The 24304-nt window shown below is 41.7% G+C and overlaps 1 protein-coding gene across 1 annotated transcript in view; it reads right to left on the reverse strand.

Moving 5' to 3' along the window:
- Positions 1-24304, reverse strand: part of DPP4 (dipeptidyl peptidase 4) — an 82099-nt gene that overhangs the window by 28147 nt on the left and 29648 nt on the right. The window contains exons 6-13 of the mRNA XM_040229234.1: positions 22255-22307; positions 22069-22141; positions 21151-21271; positions 15625-15785; positions 14088-14200; positions 4791-4926; positions 2701-2745; positions 269-376 (exon numbers count right to left, since the gene is read on the reverse strand). Of these exons, the coding sequence (XP_040085168.1) occupies positions 269-376; positions 2701-2745; positions 4791-4926; positions 14088-14200; positions 15625-15785; positions 21151-21271; positions 22069-22141; positions 22255-22307 (810 nt within the window). The remainder of the gene's footprint in view (positions 1-268; positions 377-2700; positions 2746-4790; positions 4927-14087; positions 14201-15624; positions 15786-21150; positions 21272-22068; positions 22142-22254; positions 22308-24304) is intronic.

The raw sequence follows: 24304 nt of genomic DNA on the forward strand, positions 1-24304 counted from the left end.
AAAAATAGGTTTATTAGACTCTCTCTCTGATCAAAGTTAAGGGGAGGATTAAATAATTTATATCAGGAATTCAGGTAATCTCAGGTCTTTTTCTTGGGTCTCTTCACCCCATCCTACCTTACTCCAGATACCACCGGGGTATCTGAATTAGTCTGATTATTTAAACAGACTAATTACATAGTGATTGACTTTACCACATGATTTCCACTTCAAAGTAGTTTCCCAAAAAAGGAGATCAACCCAAAATAAATCATGTAAAAATACTCACTCTCTTATCTGTTTGGAAGTGACAAATGTGTTTGTAACCCTCTTCGTTGCTAATGATCTTGTAGAAGCTATTCCCGTCAGAGGTAAAATGAGGCTCTGCAGGCCTAAACTAGAAAATAATAGAAAACATGAAACATGTTAAAGCACATTAGTCTTAGCTCAGTACCAGTTTTAGTTTCAGAAAGTCCTTCCAACACCTATGCTCAAAACCCATGATTCATTTACTTGCCAAATGCAATCAGAGGGTCTCAAGAGAAAATTCTCCTAGAAAATACAGACAAAAGATTTAACTCCTAAGGGCTTTCTGGAGGGGAGCAAATGAAAGAATGGGCTTCCCAGGTGGCACCGGTGGTAAAGAGCCTGGCTGCCAATGCAGGAGATGTAAGAGATGCAGGTTTGATCCCTGGGTTGGGAAGATCTCCTGGAGGAGGGCATGGCAACGCACTCCAGTATTCTTGCCTGGAGAACCCCAGGGATAGAGGAGCTTGGCGGGCTATGGTCCGTAGGGTCACAGAGTCGGTCATGACTGAAGTAGCTTAACATGCGTGCATGCAAATGAAAGAATGTAGGGAGGATTACACATGACATTCAACACAGAGCAGTGGTCATTGTTACCCTTAGGCATCTTCTGTCTGTGGAGAATAATGCTATGATGTCTGCACACAAGCGTGAAAAAGAAAATAGCATCAGTCTCTCAGTTCTATTAAGTAAATTTCCTCCATGTCACAACGTGCTTTCTTGAAACAGACAAATATTATTTTTGACTGTTTCTGGTTGGAGGGTGGTTTGTAATTTGAGGGATGCCCCGCCCCCAACCTTATTTCTTATACATCATTTTTTTGAAAGTCAGACTTAGAAACTCTTTAATCATTTCTGGACTAGATACCATAAGGAATGTCTGTCGTGTATTTCATATGGAAACATTCATATAGTTATCATTTTTATTATAAGCCTTCTCATTTTGCTAAATAGGATCAACAATTTACCCAAAAAAATAGTTGTATGGAAATATAGAACAAAATTTCCATTTTCTACGGTTCGATAAAAGATAGTTCTCAGAACATAATGTCGTTTAAGCAGAAGAGGGTCTCTCGCAGCCTGATAAGAATATGTCTCTTTTCGACTTCAATTTCCTTACTACACTGAGAGCAGGTAGAAGATGGTCTTTTAAAATTGTTGGTTCACTTCACCCTCACTGTTTCCTCTCTCATCAGCTCCCATTTTGGGAAGGAAGAAAAATGCTTCTCTCTTCTATTTAGTGATTCAAAGCAAATTCATTTATGGAGCAAGCCGAGGCGTGCAATACACTTGGTGTTCTCATTACAGAGCTCGGAAACACATTCCCCTCTCTAGACCTGTGTTCACAGCCTTATCTTTTTAATACATTTCCCTGTTTCCCCTGGATGGAGTTGTGCCTAGTAGAAATGTGTGAAAAGTGGCATCTGTCTGGTTAAATACAGAGAGGAAAAAACATATTTTTTTCAAAGAGTCGTGAGGAAGTGTAGCATGTCTCTTGCCATGGAGGAAACCACTTTTCATGTTGGCAAACCTCTCCCCTCTGCCCAATCAATGCCTGAACAAAAAGGACGTGTGAATGCTCAGGGGCGGGGGCTCCAAGCCCAGCTGGAAGGGCTGTGTTCCTGGACCAGGGGGCTGTACCTCTGTGCTCCGAGAGAGAAGAAATTTTTATGTTTTTTAATGTCACTTTGTTTCTCTCATAAAGGGGCTGAATAGAAGTGGTTATAAAAATTAGGTGTGATTCCATCTTCCTTTTTCACACTGCTGCAGTGGCTGGAGTGCCTTCATCAGCTCGCTTCACTCCACGGTCTGGTAGCAATGTGGCCAGTGAGCCACCACCAAGGCGCAGGGGGAGGCAGGGGGAGTCACTGAGGGGTACCTGCTCTCTTGGATAAAGTTCTGCCTCAGGGTATAATAAAGTATGAACCCACTTATGAGTCCTGCAGAGAGGGGCAGAGCGGCTGTGGTGTGTTTGCCACCTCGATTCAGCAGTAGGTAGTTGTGGCTGCATCTGCATTTGTGCAGGCTGTGGGCAAAAACCGTGTTTTCTGCCTCCAAAGTACCTAACGTCAAATATGAGGTCAACGAGGACATGTGGCATCTTGGCTGCCTCTCAGCAACGGTTGTTTTTTAACTTTCTGGGAGCTAGAAATTTGCCTAGAGTATGTCTTTTGTTTTATCTGCTGTTCTCTTGAATTTTCAGTTGTCCTTTTACTTTTTTTCAACTGAACATGTTATATATTCTCTATAAAAAGGTCTCGCTAGAGGGCGCATTTAAATGTTATAAGGAAAAGGTCAACTAATGTCTCTATTAATAACAAATAACATAGAGCCCTTGTTTGTTATATCTGCATATGAAATAGCTCTGAGTATCTGATCCACAGAACAGAAAAATCCATAATTTTTACTACTTACTCTTCCAACCCAGCCAGTGGTACTTATTTCAATGTGTTGCCGTCCCTAGGGAGGGAAAAATAGAGAAATGAGATATGAATTCTACCTTTAGCTGCAATTGGTGGCAATATAAGCAAGTATTATTGTACTGAAATGAAAGCTATCTCTATTCACATATTTATATTTATGTTAGTACCTTTTACAGAACTACATTAGAACATTTACCTCTCTTGCCTAGAGCTCTGTCCTGGGAGTGTAATTCATAGGTCATCCCTAAAACTCATCTAGCCTTTTCAATTCAGTGAGTATAGAACTGAAGATTACATCATCTTTCTTCCAACCCCACCAGCTTGTTCTTACTCCTTTACTCTTCTCCAGGTTAGTGGCACCATGTATTCAAACCAGAGACCTGGGAATCATTCCAGCCTCCCACTCTTCTCACAGGAACCTCCTTAGCCCGTCTTCTACTTTTTGGCTTCTTTCGCCCTTCTCCACTGCTTCTGCCTTAGTTTGTGTCCTGTTGGGTTTCCCAGGTCCATTGCCCTGATCTCCCAGTTGTAGACCCTGATGTTCTGTTCTCCTTCCAATCTGCTTTCCACCCCACTCAACCCGCAGCTGACTTCATCAGGCAACAGATAGTTCTATCTCATTATGATCCTCTCCTATTTAAAACCTTGAAGTAAGCTACCTCTGTCTTACAGGGTAAGGCCAAACCCCTCAGAATGGTACCCGAGCCTTAGCCTATATCTCAAACCTCAGCAACACTGCGCCTCTCCCTCAACCCTAGGCCTATGTATCCCCAGCCCCTGTGGGCTCCAAGCTGTTCACCTCAGATGACTTTGCTCAGCTTCTGCTCATAGGGTCCACAGGCCATCCTGTGCCCCGCATATGGCAGCTTACTCCAAGCTGCTCTCGTCTCCTCTGTGTCGTCTCCCATCTCCCTTTGCCTGTCCCTAATCAAGCTGATTATCTCTTTTGCCCTAGATTTCCTTTGTACCTTGCATATACACTTTTAGAGCACACTATCCTGATATTGGAATGATTTAACTGACAGGAAGCAAAAAGCTTGGTTTTATAGTTTAGATTCTGGCTGATGTTGTGACCTAAGCAAGCTCCTTAACATTACTAAGCCTGTTTCTGCAGTGTCTGGCTACTGTGAGTGTTCACAGTAATGGTAATTATTATTGGTCTTCATAACAATATTCCCCACTAGAAAATAAACATTTTGCGGACAGGCATGCTACCTAATATTTTTTTTCCACCCAGAGCCATATAGAGAACTTGGAACAAAACAGATATTCAATGATTGCTATATACATATGAATGAGTGGATCAAGATACAGGGCCCAAGATTTCTGAGGCAACTCTGCCCTGTGCCTACCCAGAATGAAGTAGAGAGAGGAGGTGTGCAGGCACAGAGCCCATTACCAGAAAAGGGCTCATAGCAGTGTCCTTGGTATATGCCAGAAAACCTCCCCCAGACTTTCCCCTTCTGAGGCTGTTGATCTCTAAGGGGCTTTAAATTTGATCCAAGAGCTGAACCTTGTGGTCTCTGGGCTTGAAACACCCCCAGCACTTCAAGGTTGGATTAACACTTGCCTTAATGTTGCCACCCTGTCAGCCTAGAAGTTATCTATTTACTTTCTAAAGCTGTTTACTGCTGAAAAGTAATCATAGTCATAGCGTGGTTATTAATAACAGGTTTGTGGCCTCTTGATACTTGTTTTGTTTCTTGAACATACATTCAGCAAGTTACTCTGCATACTCTGTTTTCTCTATTGAAACATGTTTCCTTGACCTTGCAGCCCATGGTTTTCTCAGACTTTGTGAATGTTGACATCAAATTCCATTTTCTGGTTTTCCACCCACCACCCATATCCCAAGTGACAGTCACCATAACTAAAACAGAGCAGCGAAAGAGGTGAAATATAAGTACAACCAGGTTATCAAATTATCTCAAAGTCAATCAAGACTTATTCACTGCCTCAGGGTCAGACGCAGTAGAAAGAATAGAAACTCAAACTGTATTTCCTGATAGCATTCTTCCTGTTTTCATACAGCCCTCAGATCACATGGAGCTTTGGAAGCGGAATATCCCAATTCAACCTTACCACTGAGGAAATCCATCTTCCCGTGGACCCGTCGTAGTCACAGATATCCATGATCGAATAGTTCTGAATCCTGCGGAGCCACTGCAAAGAAATCCTTTCTTCTGTTACCCATGTCACGTCACACAAGTAGTGATCCCTGAAAGGAGGGAAGGAAGGAAGGACAGGAGGGTGGAAGGAAGGGAGGGTGGGAAGGAGAGAGAGAGAGAGAAACTATTTCCAAACCTCAGTACAAATAGACATTTTGCTCTGTGAAGTCAATCTTCATGGGAATACAATTTTCAATAGTTGTTGAAACCATTTAACACCATAGCATTTTACCCTTTCTTAGAGCACAAAGTGAAACTTAAATCTGAATGGAAATCAAAATATATCTGACAGGAAGAAGCAGCTAGCATCTCGCAGGGTACCATATGTGACTCACACCATGACTCAGGACTTTGCAAGTCCTCAGCTGGCCTTTGGTGGTGCTGGGGTGTCAAGAGGGACCTTTTCCTGTCTCTTTTCTGCTGTCTTGAAGGAGCATTAGAGTGAAGCCAGGGATTCTGGCTGAGATTTGAGTCTTTTCTGATGATTTGATGTGCTTCTCTAGAAAATTCCTGCTAGTAGGTAGAAACTAGAGCTGACCCCTTTCTCAACTTCATTTTCAAAGGAGGAGAAAAATGGACTTATTCTCTGCAAACTTTGAAAATCAAATCATTGTATCATACTAGTCTTTTCTCAAGTGTCAAAATATGAATCATGTGAAGAAATTAAGGAAACTTTTTTATTTTAGCATCAGTTCAGTTCACAAAGAGAGATATCTCGAGCAGTGCAGGCTCCTCCAACACATACCTTTAAGAATTTTTGGAATTACATTTTGAGTGATAGTGAGATGCATGGAATTCATAATTTACCTTTCTGCTAGCCTCCCTAAATATTTGCTTTGGATAATTTATGTTATTTCATTTGCTTCCCACACCCTTGTGTGATTTTGTATGACTGTTCTTAAATCACTCTCGTCGGGTGTCTGATAAAAACCTTGCTTCCTTTTGTCACAAGGATTCCAAAGGAATCTTTTCTTCCAGCCCCTTCCCATCTGACCCTATGGCCATATCTGTTCCCCCTAAAATGCTCCTTCTTTACTTTACAGGCTGTCCCTGTCCCCTGCTCTTGTTACTAGGCTCTCTCCCCTGCTTAACTGCAGCCTCTCTGAGGGTTCACGGGGTATCTCCAGGGGCTAGCAGACTACCTGGCACAAAACAGGCACTCACTAAAATTCTGCGGATGTGGCACTGAACAGACGGGGTAATCCTGTCCCATCCTCGCCACCTGAATAGCTCTGTCCTTCCTCAGAATTAATAATCACTTCCTGTCTCCACTCCCTTCACAGACACTGAATCAAACAACAAATATTTATCAAGCACTTAGGATGGACCAAGTGTTAAATTAAGCACTTTAAACCCTTCGCCTTTATGACGTGGAACAGTCACTGTGTTAATGTGCCCAGGGGTACCCAGGCCTCCAGGCTGCCCCGCTGAAGGTGGCAGGACCTGAAAGAAGACTAGAGCCCCTCACCCAGCAGCACAGCGCCACATTCACGCAGACTCCTCTCTACTCCAGTCCTTTCTCTTACTTGTTAAGAACTGTGCCCTCTCCAGTCTGCACAGCTGGTGTCCCATGAACACCCTATGAGGTTTCCCAGCTTTGTCAACCTGCCCTTCAGTTGACATGCTTGAACTTCCTTAGTCGTCGTTGCCGTTTAGTTGTGTCCGGCTCTTTTGTGATCCCCATGAACTATAGCACACCAGGCCCCTCTGTCCATGGGATTCTCCAGGCAAGAATACTGGAGTGAGTTGCCATTTCCTTCTCCAGGGGATCATCTGACCCAGGGATTGAACTCACATCTCCTGAATTGGCAGGCAACTACTTTACCACTGAGCCACCAGGGAAACCCCTCAGGGTGTTCTTAAATATCCCCTGCCCATGAAACTTTTTGGAAGACCCTTCCTTCTACATGGCTATCACAGGTCTTGTGCCATTTATCCAAACCCCCAGGCTGCAGAGTCTGAGCTGAATGCTGCTTCTGCTGACCCACGAGTGAGGGCATCTCATCAAACTCTACTGCACTGAGCCCAAGGTAAAGGAGTTAAATGAGAAAATGGAAAGGCAAATCTATCTTCCTGGGGATAGGGAATACATACTTGCAAAGGTAATGGAAGAATGAAGCACAAGATAGAAAACAAAAATTTTTGAAATTAACTTTCTAGACCAAGGGCCAGAACACTTTTTCAGGAAAGGGCCAGCCAGTAAATATTTCCAATTTTTTGGGCTACGTGCTCTGTGTCACAACAGCTCAGCTCTGCCTTGGCAGCACAAAGCAGCTGGAGACAATATGTAAGGGATGAGTGTGGCTGTGTGCCAACAAGGAGAGGCTGAGATGTGAAGTTCGTGTAAATTTCACGAGTCAGGAAGTATTATTCTTCTAATGATTTTTCTTCCCAACCATTCAAAAATGTGAAAACTGTTCTTACTTGTGGAATCATCCAAAAATTGGTGGGGGCTGGATTAGGCTGGCAGGCCCGGGGGGTGCTAACCCTGGTTCTGTACCAGTAGTTTTTACTATTTTAAATCAAAACCCCTTTGTAAACTGGATGAAAATCAGGTACCTCTCTCTAGAGAGAAAAAGCTTCCCCACACACATGCACACATTTTCCATGGGTTCCATGGGCATCAATAAGGATAGTGGACTCCAGAAATGAACAGCCTTCCTCTTTTCTAAAGTGGCCTGGTAGGAGAAAGGGGCAGGTGAGGTGGAAGAAAACCCTGTAACATGATTAGTGGGTCTCCTGGTACTATAAATTTATCTACTGAAAGCCACAAATTATGCTTCAGGTTCAGCATTCAGCCATATAAAAATAACTTTTCTCCATTTGAAAACATTGAGCAACAGAATTTGGGAAGTCTGCCAGGAAACTCACATGCATCTGGCATCTTCCCTGCCTGTTTCTAGATCAAAGGTTCCTGAACCTGTATCTTCAACTACCTTTGTCACTCTTCATAGCCCAAGATGTACTCTGTACCCTGTGAGGGCTCCATAAATGAGGTTCACCAGTGGAGCGGACCGTAAATTCTGAATTCGCATATAAATACACTTCTCTTTAATCACGGTTTCTCTTTAGGATTTGGAATTTAGGGGAGATGGAATGAGGGTGCATAATCCACCCCTGATCTGTGATCATGCCAGGCCACGATGTCAGTGAGTCATGAAAAAGACATAAGGAAACCAATGGCTTAATTGTACTTTTTACAGGAAGATTTAAGTCCCCACTCAAGGTCAGAAAAATCCAACAAGCAGGATCATCAACTACACTTTGCCCTTGGTGCCAACTGTATTCTGTAAAAACAGACTGGTCATAGGGGTTGGGGGAGGGGTGGAAGAGTGACCAGGCACTGTACAGGCAGCCTGGTATCCCCATGAGCTGCTGATTGCCTATCCCAGGTTAGACATAGTGATTCAACCAGCTCTTCTAACTTCTGGAACAGAATTAGCCCAAGAGGAATACGGTTGATTTTACTACTAAAGCAGGGAAGTAATTTCTGGACACAAGGAGAGTTCAAACCCATGTGGAGTCCACTCTGTGCTAGGAACTGGCCTAAGTGCTGACATAAAACTCATGACCACCTTATGAGGAACGTCAGAGTTCTTGTTTTGCAGACAAATAAACAGAAGTGTAGAGAGGTTAGGTAATTCATCCAAGGTCATCCGCTGGACAGGACTGGAGTCAGGATTAAAAATAAGCAGTTGGCTTCAGATTTCCTGCTCCAAGTAACTCCCTCAGTAGAATCTCCACCCATCCCTCTGGTAAACATTGCTGGTTGTTTTCACTCTCTTAATTCTTTTCTGGATAAAACTCCTCACTCTATGAAATCTATTTATTCCTCGAGAGTGTGTATAGACGGATAACTGAATATTACAAAGCAAATCCTATTTAAATGTGCAAGGAGAGACTTGCCTTTGAAAGCACAGGACAGGGAAACCCTTTGTAAAGTGGCTGTTGCCTTTTAAAGAGGAAGCATGTAATAAATGTCTGTTGTGTGATATTAAGTCCCCTAATTTGTGTAAATGTTTCTTTTGGTATGTTAAAGATACTTAAAATAAAGTACTTATTAACTGGAAAGAATATTGGAAAGAATACCACTTCTAAGAGCAAAGACCCTGGTAGTGGGAAAGATTGAGGGCAGGAGAAGGCAACCACAGAGGATGAGATGGTTGGATGACATCACTGACTTAATGGACATGAGTTTGAACAAGTTCTGGGAGCTGATGAGGGGCAGGGAAGCCTAGTGTGCTTCAGTCCATGAGGCTGCAAAGCATAGGACACGACTTAGTGACAGCAACAGCACAAAAAGCAACTGCAGGTGGTGGAGTGATTAACTCAGGGAATCACTGGAGCGGGCATCCTGCCAGCGCTGGCCACAGGTTCCACGCCCCCCTCTGCTCTGACAGCAATGCCAGCCCTCCTGGGTCCACTGACAGATTGCTGAGGACCAGAATAATGGAGGTGAGATGGAGCAGAGCTGAGATGCAGAGCCCGAGGCATGTGAACTCCTGAAGTGCCTCCTTTCTTGCATACATTGCAGCATATTTCAGTCCAGTTCACTGACCTCTGGAGTGAAAATCCCAGACCCTGAAGGTCCCCACTTGATAGAACAAGGCTCATCAGCTGTTCAGAGGAGACACAAAAAGGCTTTATCTACTGTGTCCCTCTAGAGCCAAGAGAATGGAGTGGGGCTGTCACAAGCTGGGTGTGATGGGGCCCTAGAGTCATTCAGCAGTAAAATAGGCCATCCCTAATCCTCTAGTTTCAAGTCACAGAATTTTCAGAGGGCTGGGAGGGGACAGAAAGGAGGGATTGCCATGCAAGTTTATTTTGAAGGCCATCTTTCCGCACTGGCTGTATAAACTCCTATCCCCCAACACAAAGTCAGCTCAACCATCCATCTGTACACGAACTTATCTATTCACTTATTCTACATGTATTGATTAGGCACTTGCTATGTGCCAAGTACCCTTCAAGGTGCTTATGTGCTAAGTCACTTCAGTCATGTATGATTCTATGTGATCCTGTGGACCATAACCCGCCAGGCTCCTCTGTCCATGGGATTCACCAGGCATGAATACTGTCGTGGGTTGCCATGCCCTCTTCCAGGGAATTGAACTCACATCTCTTATGTCTCCTGCATTGGCAGGCAGGTTCTTTACCACTAGCACCACCTGGGAAGCCCCACTTCAAGGTACTGGAGATATTATTGTAGGATTGGCCCAACCCTACTCATAAACTTGTCCTGTTTCAGTCCAGTCACGTGAAGCACTTCTCTAAGTAAAAGTTGGGAGACTTACGATTTTACATTATCTGCTATTTTCTCCCAAATATTTTGAGCTCTCAAGTTCCCAACATAGGACTTCCTTGGTGGTGCAGATCTGCCTGTCAATGCAGGGAACTCGGGTTTGATTCCCTGGTCTGGGAAGATTCCACATGCAGAGGAGCAACTAAGCCCGTGTACCACAACTACTGAGCCTGTGCTCAGCAACAAGAGAAACCCCTGCAATGAGAAGCCCGCACATCGCTACCAAGAGGAGACCCCACTTGCCGCAACACTGAACAAAGATCCAGCACAATCAAAGATAAATAAATAAATAATAAATAAAGAAAAAAAAAATCTCAACATAGGCAGTCAATGCAAACGAGCAGTTTAATCTGATCAACTTGAATGTTTAATTCATTGAGGGCAGCCACTAGAGGAGTGGCTGGTTCTCACTGGCTGTCAGAGGACCCCCGTCTAACAAACGAGCCTAATCTTCCTGTAGGATTTCAGCTGCAGGGAGCTCTATGATGAAAGGATGAGGCCTAGAAAGAAAATCAGTAATGGGCGCGGGCAGAGAGGGGCCTCACTCCAGGAGTGAGTGAATTACCATGTGACACCATAGAAGCTGCGAGGCAGCTGAAGAGGCGTATGTTGCCTGGATGCACTTGACCCTGCTGATCTTCCCAGGAGGCCAGAAAATGGAGCATCACTGTCTACCAGAACATTTTTCACCAGAGGGACCTCAAGCCTGGTTTTAGAAAAGCTGCAGCTGTACTGATGCTAACAGAGACCAGAGCTGGATTTGCAATTTCATACATAGCACAGTCCTGTAGCATTTCCAAAAACACTTCTTTGGTTGAAATACATTCCACAGAAAATACCCACAGTGAGTGAGGCAGCCCTCACCGTGAGAGCAGCATAGAGAACTGAGAAGAACAGAGACTTAAGGATTCATTCATATAGGGTGGAAACAAATCCTTAAACTGCTTAAGTTTCTTGAGCTCTGAAATTCACAACTAGGCCTCAGAAAGTGGTTTCTAAGTGGGGAAATGCCATCTCTTCATCTGGGAAATAGCTGTGAAAATGATACCATAGACAGCAGCACGTGGGTAATAAATGAGACAATGTGAGCAGAGCACCAAGCACAATCCCCGACCAGTACATCTTAATTACAGTGTTCACTCTGGCTGGCAGACGGGGGCCTCTGTCCTGTTCCCAGCTCCCAAGCCAACTTGCTGTGTGACCTTGAGCAAATGTATTTACCTCTTTCATCCTCAGATCTCTCATCTGTGCCTCACAGTGGTATTCTGAGTGTTTCTGGAACAACAATGGGTTCTGCTATTCTGAGACTCCTAGGGGAAGGAGAGGGCACGGGGATTGGGCCTGTAACCCAAGCAGCCGCCTGCCATTTGCTTATTGGCACCATGCCTCTGTGTTTTATCTCACTTGCACCAAGGTTGCTGGGTCCTTAAAAACATTTGTAAGATCCAAAGCCCCTTCCTGGGCAGTCCTGACCTTCCACATGCTCGGCCATCCTTCTACTCCAATGCTCTTCCTCCCCATCATGCCCTGTACAATCTGCTCATTCTCCATGATGCTTTTTTTGATTCCCAGGGTCACAGAAAACCCATCTCCGCCTCCTCAGAGTGCCTCCTGACTTTTGTTTATGCCTCTGTCATGGGCATTTTGGGAGTCATTTATTGACATGGCTTATATCCTCCACCTCATCATAAGTGTTGGAAGGCAGACTCACTCCTATGGACATCCATGAGTGTAAACAGTGAGTGCTTAATTAATGTTGATGGGAGAGATGGCTGGAGGGGATCAAACAGCAGATTTTAGAACCTCCAGGTAAATTTATACATCCTTGGACAAATTCAGGAAAAAAAATAAAACCTTTTAATTCATAATTACTTTTCCCTCAGAATAAATAGGTTAATACAGATCTTTTCTAAGCAAGTGAATGAATTAATAACGATAGAGCAAAGCCTCCAGCTTGCCTGATGTAGTCAATGCAACCCTGAACAGGAAGATGCTTTCGTATTGCTCTGATAACTCCAGGCATCTGAGGACACCAGCTGAATCCAGAGGGTGAGGCACCTCCCAGAGTGCTTACAAGGTCTTTCTTTCAAGTCAGAAAGGTTTGAATACAGACTCCTACTGGGTCATTTTCTAACCTCTAGACCTCATTTTCTTATCTGTATCTGGCATATAATAATAATGATTGGAGGGCTTCTCCGGTGGCTCATTGGTGAAGAATCCACCTGCAAATGCAGGAGACACAGTTTCAATCACTGGTCTGGGAAGATCCCACAAGCCACGGAGCAACTAAGCCTGAGCACAACTATTGAGCTTGTGCTCTAGAAACTACAAGCCTCAATTACCGAGCTGTTGGGTTTGCAACTACTGAAGCCTGAGCGCCTATAGAGCCCGTGCTCCGCAACAAGAGAAGCTACTGAAATGAGAAGCCCAAGCACTGCAACTAGAGACTAGACCCTGCTCACTGCAACTGGAGAAAAAGCCTGTACACAACAACAAAGACCCAGCACAGCCAAAAATACATAAATAGAAAAAATTTAAAAACAATACTTATTATTATTGGAAAAAATTACTTAAAGGCTAATAAAATAAAGCCTGTAATACTCTGTGTCTGGTATATAGAGAGTGCTCAGTAGATGCTAGTCATCATTTAGAAGCAATGGCAAAACCAACATAAATAATGGAAAATAGCAATCTGATAGCCAAAAGTGTCATGCAATTTAGTGTTTATAGGAAAATAAAGGAAAGGCTGAGAATTTCAAACCTCCAAGGATTATTCAAGCAAGAGACGTCTTGAGACACATCAGTATCATGGGGTGGCGGTGGTCCCTAAAACTAATCCACAGTTTTCCTGAATTTGTCTAGGCCTTACCAGGCCCTGCAAAGACTCGTGTGACCTGACCTTCCTCCCATACTCCCCTCTCCACTCAGATGCTCTGGAATCTATGGCTCCTTGCAGGGCCTCTACGGTACCACGCATGCTCCCTCTGTAGGGCCTTTGCACCTGCTCTTCCTCGGCCTGGCTACTGCTCCCCCAACTCTCCATGTGGCAGGATCTCCCCTTCTTCCTCCACAGCACTTCTCACAGGCGTCTTATTAGAGAGATCTTCCCTGACCTCCCCCACCATCACCATCACACCTGCCCTCCTTTGATTGTCTTCGCATTTCACTGCCTCACATTTAATTTATTTGTTTACCTGGTTGTTCGTCTCCCCTGCCTTGAGCGCAGGCTCCATGATGCCAGAGACTCTGACTGCCCTATTCATTCTGCAAGCCCACCCCTAGAGCCCTGTCCGGCACGAAGACATGAAGTTTGTACTCAGTGAAGAGTGTGTAGGGTCAGACCACCCAAGATGACTGTTCTCTTGCTCTCTGTACATCTGCTGGACCAGAGCCTGCTCCACTTACGCCCTACTCACCTGACTGACATTCCTACATACTTGCTCCAGGCCCCAGCTGGTGACTGTTCTTATCAAAGGGGCGGTGAGGGGCATGCCCCTCTGCTGGTTTCCATGGTAACTAATAAGACAAGCTGACGTAATTCCTCCTATAACAGGCAATCTCCCTTCCCCTCTGGGAGCCAAGCCTGCTGCCATGTTCTGTCATGTCACCAGAGCACATGGTGAGATGTTGCTCCAGGACCTTGCTTCAGACATGTAGATCTCCATTAAACCACTGATGTCTCTGTTGCTGACACTGGGCTCTGTCTTTGCTCTTAAATGTGGGCAAGCACAGGCCCTGTAGGCCTGTGGGGTATAGCCCAACAGAGTGGTTGAATGGAAACATGAATGATGGGCCAGGCCAGGTGACACCATGAGATGTTGCCATTGACTCTGTCACTCATTTTGAAAGTGTTCTCCCTGAGAACTGTGGAATTGTTTACAGCATGAGCATTTGGGTCAAGAGTCTTACCCTATTAACACAGAACCAGGAGGAACAATTTGTTGGGAAGTTGCATTAATGTTCGGGCTGAGACTGCTGATATTTACAACAAAGAACTTTATAGTTGGATTCACAGCTCCTGCCTAGGAAAAAAACAATCACAGAATTGGTATTAATAATAATAAAAAAAGATATAATAGCATTGCACAAGTTTAAAGCTATACAAAAATGGCTAAATTATGCCCATAAAATCATAACCAGACACTTTTAAATCTTTTAATGTAGATAAAATAAACTTAAAGGAGAGTCATGACATGCAACCTTCTCATATTCAGGCAGAAATACATAAATGGCTCCCCTTTAAGTAATGAATATTCATAATTTATGTACTTCAAGCAAAAAAGGATAAACTTGTTAAAATCAATTATTTTAATCTACAAATATATCCTGACTCCAGAAAATAAGATTGATGGCTAACCATTAGGAAGAATACCTGGGTTCAGCCAAAGATACCATGCACTAGTAAAATTAGTTTACCTGAGCCCAGAGCCAAAATGCTAATTAGGAAGCCAACATTTCCATTCCAAATTCAGGTTCAGTACTTTGGAGCTTTATAGTCAATATTGTGACAGAAATCTATAAAATTATTTTATATATACCCATAGATTTTCAATTGACAAATTAGAAATAATATGTTATTTTTAGTGAGAAGGTTCTATGATTTTTTTTTTGCCAGTTTACTCTTCAAAAAATAACATTCCACTGAAAATACATTCCCATATTTAGTCTCTGATTTTTTTTTTCTTTTAACTTCCTCTGTCTTCCTAAAATGGCAGCTCTTCATAAAGCAAATTGAACAGTGAGTTGGTAAAAATAAAAATCCCTTTCCCCAAATTGCTTACAGCAAAAACACTTCACTATTAGATTTTCCTATAAAAAAATAATGTGGCCACTATTTTTATGACACTAGTGAAGAATCCTGGTCCCTTCCTAAATCTCCCTCTTCCTTGGCTTAATAGAGCTCTTCAGTTTTCATAAACATGCATCCTGGAGAGAGAAACAGTCTTGAAAACCAAGACGTGACACTATTATTCCAAATGTGGGACGTGTGAAATTTACATCAATGCCAAATTTATCACAGAACTACTAAAACTAGTCATGTATCTGTTAGTTAGTAATACAACCTGATATATAAGCATGCTTTTCAACTTTATCTAGGGCACAATCCAACTTCTGCAAATGAGATGAGCTTCTGATTCAATTACAGCCTCTCTTTTCCTCCATTCAAATATTTTCATTCCCCCTGCTTCTTTCAAAAGCATTTTCCCCATCTTTTTCAGCTTGTCATTCCTCAAAGTTTTTGGAGAAATTACAAAACCTTAAATCACACTCTTTCCTGGGATAATAAAAATACTTTAAAATTGCCAGATGCTGTTGACTTCAGCAAGAGTAATCACAGCAAGCTGTTGAAGAGAGACTGACAATATTTTCATTAGCAGGAAAGGATTAAATGAAACCATTCTCTTCCCATCAAATCACGGAACCGCTTTAGGAACAGAGCACAGACCTTTGGATATGGAATCTTCACGGTCTTTGGATATTGCAGTGACTCATCGGAGTAGAAGGAGTATTCAATCAGCGGGACTTCTGTGTCGTTAAATTGGGCATATGCTAAAAAAGTGCTGTTTGGAGACCACCACAGAGCAGAATAAGCACTGAAGACTTCCTCTGAAAAAAGACAGAAATTGTTCTGTTACAAGAAGTAACTGATAAATTGGCTTTGGCATTCAAAATATTGTTCTCATTAGCTTTAGTAATTACAGTAGAGTTCAACTAATGAACCACTTTGCATTTGCTGGGCTTCCAAAATCAGACTAATACAAATGAATAAAAATAAAATCTTCAAGGATAGAGCTGGATTGTAAAAATAAGTAACCCATTGGACCATTTTTGAATATTTTAGCACAAAATATTTAATATAAACTCTACATTTTTTCTTTATCTTATAATCTTCTAAATTTATGCCACAAAATATACTAAAAGTAAATCTCACATAAGGAGCTGATTCTCCTTTCTAATTTTCAAATAGTCAACAGTTTGTACCAATTCTGCAGGATACCGGTGGGCAGTATGTGGCTCCAGGCTATCAAACCAATATGATGCCCAGAGTTTACTCCTCTTGGCACAAAAGATGTGGGAAGGATGGATTTAGAATGGCAAGGAGCTCCATGAGACTCCTACCAAGGAGCTCCTCCTTTGCCTAGAAACTGAGAACTTTCTTGGATTAACACTTTCCTCTGGTGTAGGAGTCATGGGTTCGATCTCTGGGTTGGGAAGATCCTCTGGAAATGGAAATGGCAACCCACTCCAGTATTCTTGCCTGGAAAATCCCATGGACTGAGGAGCCTGATGGGCTACAGTCCATCGGGTTGCAGGGAGTTAGACAGTTTTTTCCCCCCGCCCCGCTTTCCTGAACAATGTTGGACTCATCCTCAATCTCTGGCAAAAGTAGCTCTTTCCTATGTTTATTATAGAGTCAATTCATGGGACTTCCAATCTCTGGCTCTTAAAATGCCAAAACCTCTTTCATCAACTGGGAAGAGAGGATTCAAGTGGATTTGATGGAGCCTTCTAGTCTTTTATGCAGAGTTAATCTACACATTTCATATTCTGTTGTGAGTGTAAAGGTAAAAGCAAAAGCATAAAAACTTGAATCTTAGAATTAGGAAATCATTTTATCCCACTTTTCTGATTTTCACAGCCTCCTGACAAAAGTTTATTTTCCAGATGCTTATTTTCAATAACAGTGATAAATGTAATAGTAGTTACAGTAATAATAATAATGATAAAATATAATCATTATAAGGATGAGCAGCTGACATTTGATGTCTGCTGTCCATGCACCAGACACTGATATCCAACATCTATTATTTCACTTAATCCTCATAATAATTCATTGTGCAGGTGAGCATAGAAAGGCAGATAAGAATAAGTCATTTACTTGGGAGCACATGACCAATAGTTGCTAGAATCAAGGATGAATCCAGATTTTCCTCTTTGGAATTCATGTTCCACTGTTCATTCTTGCCTATTTCAGCACTTCTAGTAACAGAAAACCTTTTACTTGATCAGGCAGCTTGCTCCTCCTTTGGCTGCTTTATACCTATATCATTGAGTCACACTTATGCAGCAATTTATAATTTACAAAACACTTATCTAATTGAACTGTCAGTTCAGTTCAGTTCAATTCAGTCGCTCAGTCGTGTCCGACTCTTTGCGACCCCATGAATCGCAGCACGCCAGGCCTCCCTGTCCATCACCATCTCCCAGAGTTCACTCAGACTAACATCCATCGAGTCTTGATGCCATCCAGCCATCTCATCCTCTGTCATCCCCTTCTCCTCCTGCCCCCAATCCCTCCCAGCATCAGAGTTTTTTCCAATGAGTCAACTCTTCTCATGAGGTGGCCAAAGTACTGGAGTTTCAGCTTTAGCATCATTCCTTCCAAAGAAATCCCAGGACTGATCTCCTTCAGAATGGACTGGTTGGATGTCCTTGCAGTCCAAGGGACCCTCAAGAGTCTTCTCCAACACCACAGTTCAAAAGCATCAATTCTTTGGCGCTCAGCCTTCTTCACAGTCCAACTCTCACATCCATACATGACCACAGGAAAAACCATAGCCTTGACTAGACGGACCTTAGTCGGCAAAGTAATGTCTCTGCTTTTGAATATGCTATCTAGGTTGGTCATAACTTTTCTTCCAAGGAGTAAGCTTAGGTGACTCTATTCATAGACTGTTTTACTAAGAGGACAACCAAGGTTTAGAGAGAGTGAATGAACTGCCAGAGACAAGAACACAGGCCTTGTGACTCCAAACTAAGGGGATTTCCCAGTAAAAAGGTCTTCATACACCAAATCAATGTCTCATTCCCTGTGGCTTCTGCTCATCAGTTCTAATCTCAGATCAAGATGAAATTACATAAAACGAATACAGTGACAGCAAGGTAATGGTTTGTAAAGTCACATTTAGTACAAGTGGCAGGTGGAGTTAAATGTTTTGAATTAGCAGTTGTTTAGAATACTGAACTCTCCCTTTCTCTCTTTCATTCTTTCTTTCTCTTTTCTCTTACGGTTTATCACGGGATATTGCATATGATTTCCTGTGCTATACAGTGAGATCTCATTGTTTATCCACTCTGCATATAATAGTTTGTATCTGCTAATCCCAAACCCCTAGTCCCTTCCTCCCCACCCCCACCCCAGCTTTGGCAACCACAAGTCTTCTCTCTCTGTCTGTGAGTCTGTTTCTGTTTCATAGATAAGTTCATTTGAGTCATATTTAGATTCCACATGTAAGTGATATCAGATGGTACTTATTGTCTCTTTCTGACTTAGGAGAATACTGAACACATTTTTCCATAACAATGATGTGTCAAAACCATTATTATAAAACTACTCTGATCAAACTCAAAGTCCTAAGAATACAGGGATCAAGGGGAAGGAGAAAGAAGAACAATGAAGTAAAGAAAAGATTTCCAGCCCTACCTGAACTGGCTGTGAGCACCCCCTTACACACCATCCTGCGATACCTCCCATCCCACACAACCCCCATCTTGCCACTCTCAGTTTCCTTAGGCACCATTGGGACCTAGTTTCCTCCCTCTAACTGGATTGCTCCATGACAATTATTTGCAGGCTTCTTTGTCTCTCTCTGGGAGCAGCAGTTGAGTAGCATTTGTGTCTGTTTCCCCAGCACCTGGCATAGCAACTTGGTGGTGGTTGGCACTCCACGTGAATCACACACCCCCTTGTCAACACTACTGCCCCAGGGGATAAGGAGTACTCTTCTTCCCAATTATTTCCTTGCCTATCCCCTCTCCTCTGTGCTCTCACCAAAATTTTCATTTTCATCTCTGGGTCAGGTAAATGATATTTATACTCAAAAGTGATTGTTATGTAATTAACTTCATCCTAGAAGACAGAGTATTAAAAAAGAAAGAAAGAAAACATTTATTAACTGAAAGTTGAAGTTAAAGTGCTAGTTACTCAGTTGTCTCTGGCTCTTTGTGATCCCATGGACTGTAGCCTGAGAGGTTCCTGTGTCCATGTAATTGTGCAGGCAAGAATACTGGAATGGGCAGCCGTTCCCTTCTGCAGGGGAACTTCCCAATCCAGGGATTGAACCTGGATCTCCTACACTGCAGGCAGATTCTTTATCATCTGAGCCATCAGGGAGGCTCTTTGTTAACTAAAGTAAATAATAATCAACTAGAAAATCATGAAATAATGTGGAAACAGAGAAATTGAGAGAGAAAGCTATTTGGGGACCCAGGGTGGGGAGAGGGCTCAAGTTCCAGATTATGTGCTCCTCTGCGAGTGTCCCTCCCCAGGGCAACACACGGCCTTGTTTAGATCTTACAGCTTTGTTTGTTCTTTTACTAATGAACCTATGGATTCTCCAAATGCACTTTTTTGATCCCAACAAATCTTCACAGTTGCAGCAGAGAGGGTGGTCCAACAGGAGAGTGATCTGATATATGGAGAAACAGGTATGCTCTTTCTAAGAATGGAGTATTCGTAAATGTACAAAACCAATTGTAGGAATTTCCCTGTAGGGACTAAAGTCCCATTTTTAAAGACAGGCCCACATTGGAACTGTTCAAGCCATTCTTCTGCTCGTGAATGTCTTAGTCATGAACAGGCAAAACGAGATTCCTCCAGCTATTATCTACCTTAGAAAGAACCTTAGTTTTGGGATGTATTTATCTTAGAGATGCCCAGCTGTTCCAAGGAAGGGTGGGTCAGAGCTTTGGGAAGAGAATTTCTTTATCCAGCTCACGCTGGGGATCTTGAGGTTGTGCTGTGCTGTCCAACAAGTGTTGCTGCTGCTGCTAAGTCGCTTCAGTTGTGTCCGACTCTGTGCGACCCCATAGATGGCAGCCCACCAAGCTCCCCTGTCCCTGGGATTCTCCAGGCAAGAACACTGGAGTGGGTTGCCATTTCCTTCTCCAATGCATGAAAGTGAAAAGTGAAAGGGAAGTCACTGAGTTGTGTCCAACTCTCAGCGACCCCATGGACTGCAGCCCACCAGGCTCCTCCATCCATGGGATTTTTCAGGCAAGAGTACTGGAGTGGGGTGCCATTGCCTTCTCCCCAACAAGTGTTAAAGATGCTTTTTAATATCTAAGTGACAAGTGTTGGTAAATTTTATTATAAGTTTTAATCTAACACTTGTTTCTGGTTTGTGGGAATTTTTATTTTAAAGTGTTTTCTGTTGTTCTTACAATATTATCCACTTGATTGAACTCAACTTGAACTGGTAAGAACCAAAATTGAGCCATGAAGAAAAACTAACTTTTTTTTAAGTATAGAGAAGAAATAACAGGTTAAAAAAAAGGATGAGTCTTTAATAAGCATTATGCAATCTTGTAAAGGGTTTGGAATAGCCTCAAAATGCCTTTTTATCTTGGCAACTAGAGACATGAATGCTATTTTCCTAATATTTTATAAAATTCTTTACCCTAAAAGAGAGAATCATTCTTTTTAACTTTTTCGGTTCTGTTATTTGAACCCATTTTTGCCCTAAGTCTAATTATTTTTTTTCTTCTTTAAAAACAAGAAATGATAATTTGTCCAAGTTCAAATGAACCCAAATCCTCTATAAAAGAGGCATGTTCTTTCCCTGGACTCCACAACATCCAGACAATGTTTTGTCATCTTCTGGAATATTGTTGGAGGCTTTAGTTTTCCTTAGTAACTTCTAGGTTAGGTAGACTTGGTTTGAGAAACATCTGATGTTAATCTGGAGACTTTTATGTCCCAGGAAAGCAGAAAAGCTACCTACACAGACAAGTCAATTGTAGCAGCAGAGCAAAGACAGTGAAAGACATTGAAGTGACAGTGAGGACATAGCAGTACCATTCACTGTGAAGAAATTCTTGGTCTGGTGCATGAGTGTAAAGGACGTTTGATCACCTTTTTAGAATACAACCTATTTTGAATGCCATTGAATTTCCCTGTCTTCAAAGACAAGTTTAACTGTCTTTGAAAATGAACAGATTTTCTGATTTGAAAAAGTTTTAACGTCTTTACCTTCATAAACCCAGTCAGTTATTCCATTATAGATTACATCTTTTTTCCCAGTCCATGTGATCCTCTGACTTGGAGAATTTGGTTCATTTTTCACATAAATATCATTGTTCCAAACGTATGCCTAGAAAGATTGGGAAAAAAGATGGATACACAAGATGTTATATTTTATCCTAGAGTTTAAAAAATTTATCTATTATTTTATCCTCAAATAATATTGGTATGAAAGTGGAATGACTACCTTAGATTATTCCATTTGAGCAGGAGGAAGAGTCATTTACGTTCTTAAGTGTATAAGTATGCATGCTATAATACCCAAATAATCCTAAACACACCCTTTATCTACCAAAAAGAAGCAGCCCACAACCACTGCTTTGGATAGTAAAGTGTATGCAAATCCCAAAAGACTGTCCACTTCTGTAGAGTGATGTGTGCTTTGCATTTCTCTCTGCAGGGGCTGAGTAGAGAGAAGGCAGCTGCAAGCCCAGAGTCAACTACAGATAAACAGTCTGTCTTCCTGTTTAGATTCTTCAGGACTTCTGACATTCTCCTAAGACTATAGAACATGAAGGTGTATCTATAGTGATATAGAAAAAGTCAAAGAACTAACAGAAAGTGGGAAAGCTTTAAAAAAAAATTACCAAAATAAAACAGAACAAAAACCAAAATACAACAGGGTTAGAATTTGAGTTTAATGAATATTTTGCCAGTAAATAAATAATTTCCTAACAGTAGTTCAGAAACTTTCAGGAATTGTATTAATATTTACTCTGTTAGACTAATAAAATGTTATTTTAGGCAATAACACTCTGTGATAGTGACTACAGCCTTCCTAAGAATCTGTCTGTATCAGGGTTAGGAGCTTCTGCAAATGAAAGATTTGAGCCATTATTTTCCTGAAAAGAAGAGAGACTTACTAACCAACTTATGACCCACTGATGACCATGTGATCCACTGTGTGTTGTTTGGGATTCTCTCTTCTGTAATTAACTGCCTGGAAAAAGATAAAAAGAAATATTTCCAAGTGTATAAATCACAGTACAATTTCTTTTCTTTTTAATTATTACACTAGAGAAGAATAATTGATTTTGAGAGTAAGTCACTGACCTTTTATTTAAGTCATAAATGTCATAGGAAGCTGTGTAGGAATGCCTCCATTGCTACAAAAGAAAATAGACATTTCAGGCTTCTGTGATTCTTGATAGCTTGACCACTCTCACCAGGTGAGAGGTAAAGCCATATAACATTGTGTAATTCTCACATTTTATATCTTATAGTTCCCTATCTAGAGTCTTAAAATTTTAGAATTAGAAAGTATCTCAGAAATTATCTAGTACAAACTCCTCTGGATTTCATTTATCATTTATCTCTGGCCTTGCTTCTGCAAAGGACCACAGTGGGCTGACATGCCACTTTCTGTGCAAACATAATTCCCAGAACTTATCACAGTAATGCTAAGTTCATCTGTTTTAAAAAATGCAAATGTTTACTTTTTCAGCCATTTTATTGGCAAAATATCTTAAAGATCTCTAATTCTATTGGTGGTAGTGATGAGGAGAGGTGTTTACTCTCCTACATTGATAATGAAAATATAAAGTGCTATAGTTTTCTTGGAAGTCACTTGGCAATGTATATTAAAACACACACATACATATGTGTGTGTGTGTATATTATATACATATACATATATATAATATATATTCATATATACACACACATACACTGGAGAAAGGAAAAGCTACTCACTATAGTATTCTGGCCTGGAGAACTCCTTGGACTGTATAGTCCACTGGGTCGCAAAGAGTCAGACACAACTGAGTGACTTTCACTTTCACTTTCATACACACACCATCAATATTTTAAATAACCATCTCAAGAAGCTAAAAAATGAAAAGAAAACTAAATTCAAAGAAATTAGAAGAAAAGAAATAATTAAGGTAAAGTGTTGTCCAACTCAGTCATGTCCAACTCTTTGTGACCCCATGAACTGTAGCTCCTCTGTCCATGGGATTTTCCAGGCAAGGATACTGGAGTGGGTTGCCATTTCCTTCTCCAGGAGATCTGCCCGACCCACGGATTGAACCTAGGTCTCCCACATTGCACGCAGACTCTACCGTCTGAGCTACCAGGGAAGCCTAATAAAGGTAAAAGCAGTAATCGAATAGAAGAAAATACAATAGAGAAAAATCAAAAAAAGCTGAAAACCGGTTCTTTGAAGACACTAGTAAAATTACTAACAAAGAGTAAGAAAAAAAGTATGAAAAAAACCGGGATACCACGACAAGCTCTGTGTATGTGTGTGCTCAGTCGCTCAGTTTTATCTGACTCTTTGCTGCCCCATGGACTGTAGCCTGCCATGTTCCTCCATCCATGGGATTCTCCAGGCAAGAGTACTGGAGTGGGGTGCCATTTCCTTCTCCAGGGGATCTTCCTGACCCAGGGATGGAATTTGTGTCTCCTGCATTGCAGGCAGACTCTTTACCACGAGTGCCACCTGGGAAGCCCCATGACAGGCTCCACAGACAAAGATTGTAAGAACTTATGTTAACTGTGTTTTAGCCATACACTTTTTTAAAGAGTTTTTTGATATACCATTTTAAAAGTCTTTATTGAATTTGTTACAACACTATTTTTAATGCATTGGTTTTAGGCTGTGAAGCATGTGGGAATCCTAGCTCTCTGACCAGGGACTGAACACCTCACTGTGCCAGATTGGAAGGTGAAGTCCCAACCACTATACGTTTATCTCTAGGAGTATGGTAGGGAAGACAGACATATAGACAAGTAATTAAAAAAAAAAAAAAGATATTTTTCTTTGCTTAAGAGAAAAGAAAAAAAAATTTTTTCCTTGTATACATGATAGGGAAGTTCCTACCGATATATTTAAAAAGTAGGATAAAAGGACAAATTCCCTGAAAAATGAGTTATTGAAAGTAAGATGAAATTGTGAATCTGAGTAGTTTTACATCTAATAAACATCTGAGTCTATAAATAACCTCTGTACAAAGAAAACTCCCAGCTCAAATAATTTTGCCAGCAAACTCCTTGTTATTTATCTGAACAAGTTGAAAACTTATACCTACATTAAAACCTACACACAAATTTTTACAGCAACTTTATTCATGTTTGCCAAAACTTGGACATAACCAGCCATGCA

This window comes from Oryx dammah, unplaced genomic scaffold, assembly GCF_014754425.2.
Source record: "Oryx dammah isolate SB20612 unplaced genomic scaffold, SCBI_Odam_1.1 HiC_scaffold_27, whole genome shotgun sequence".
NCBI lineage: Eukaryota > Metazoa > Chordata > Mammalia > Artiodactyla > Bovidae > Oryx > Oryx dammah.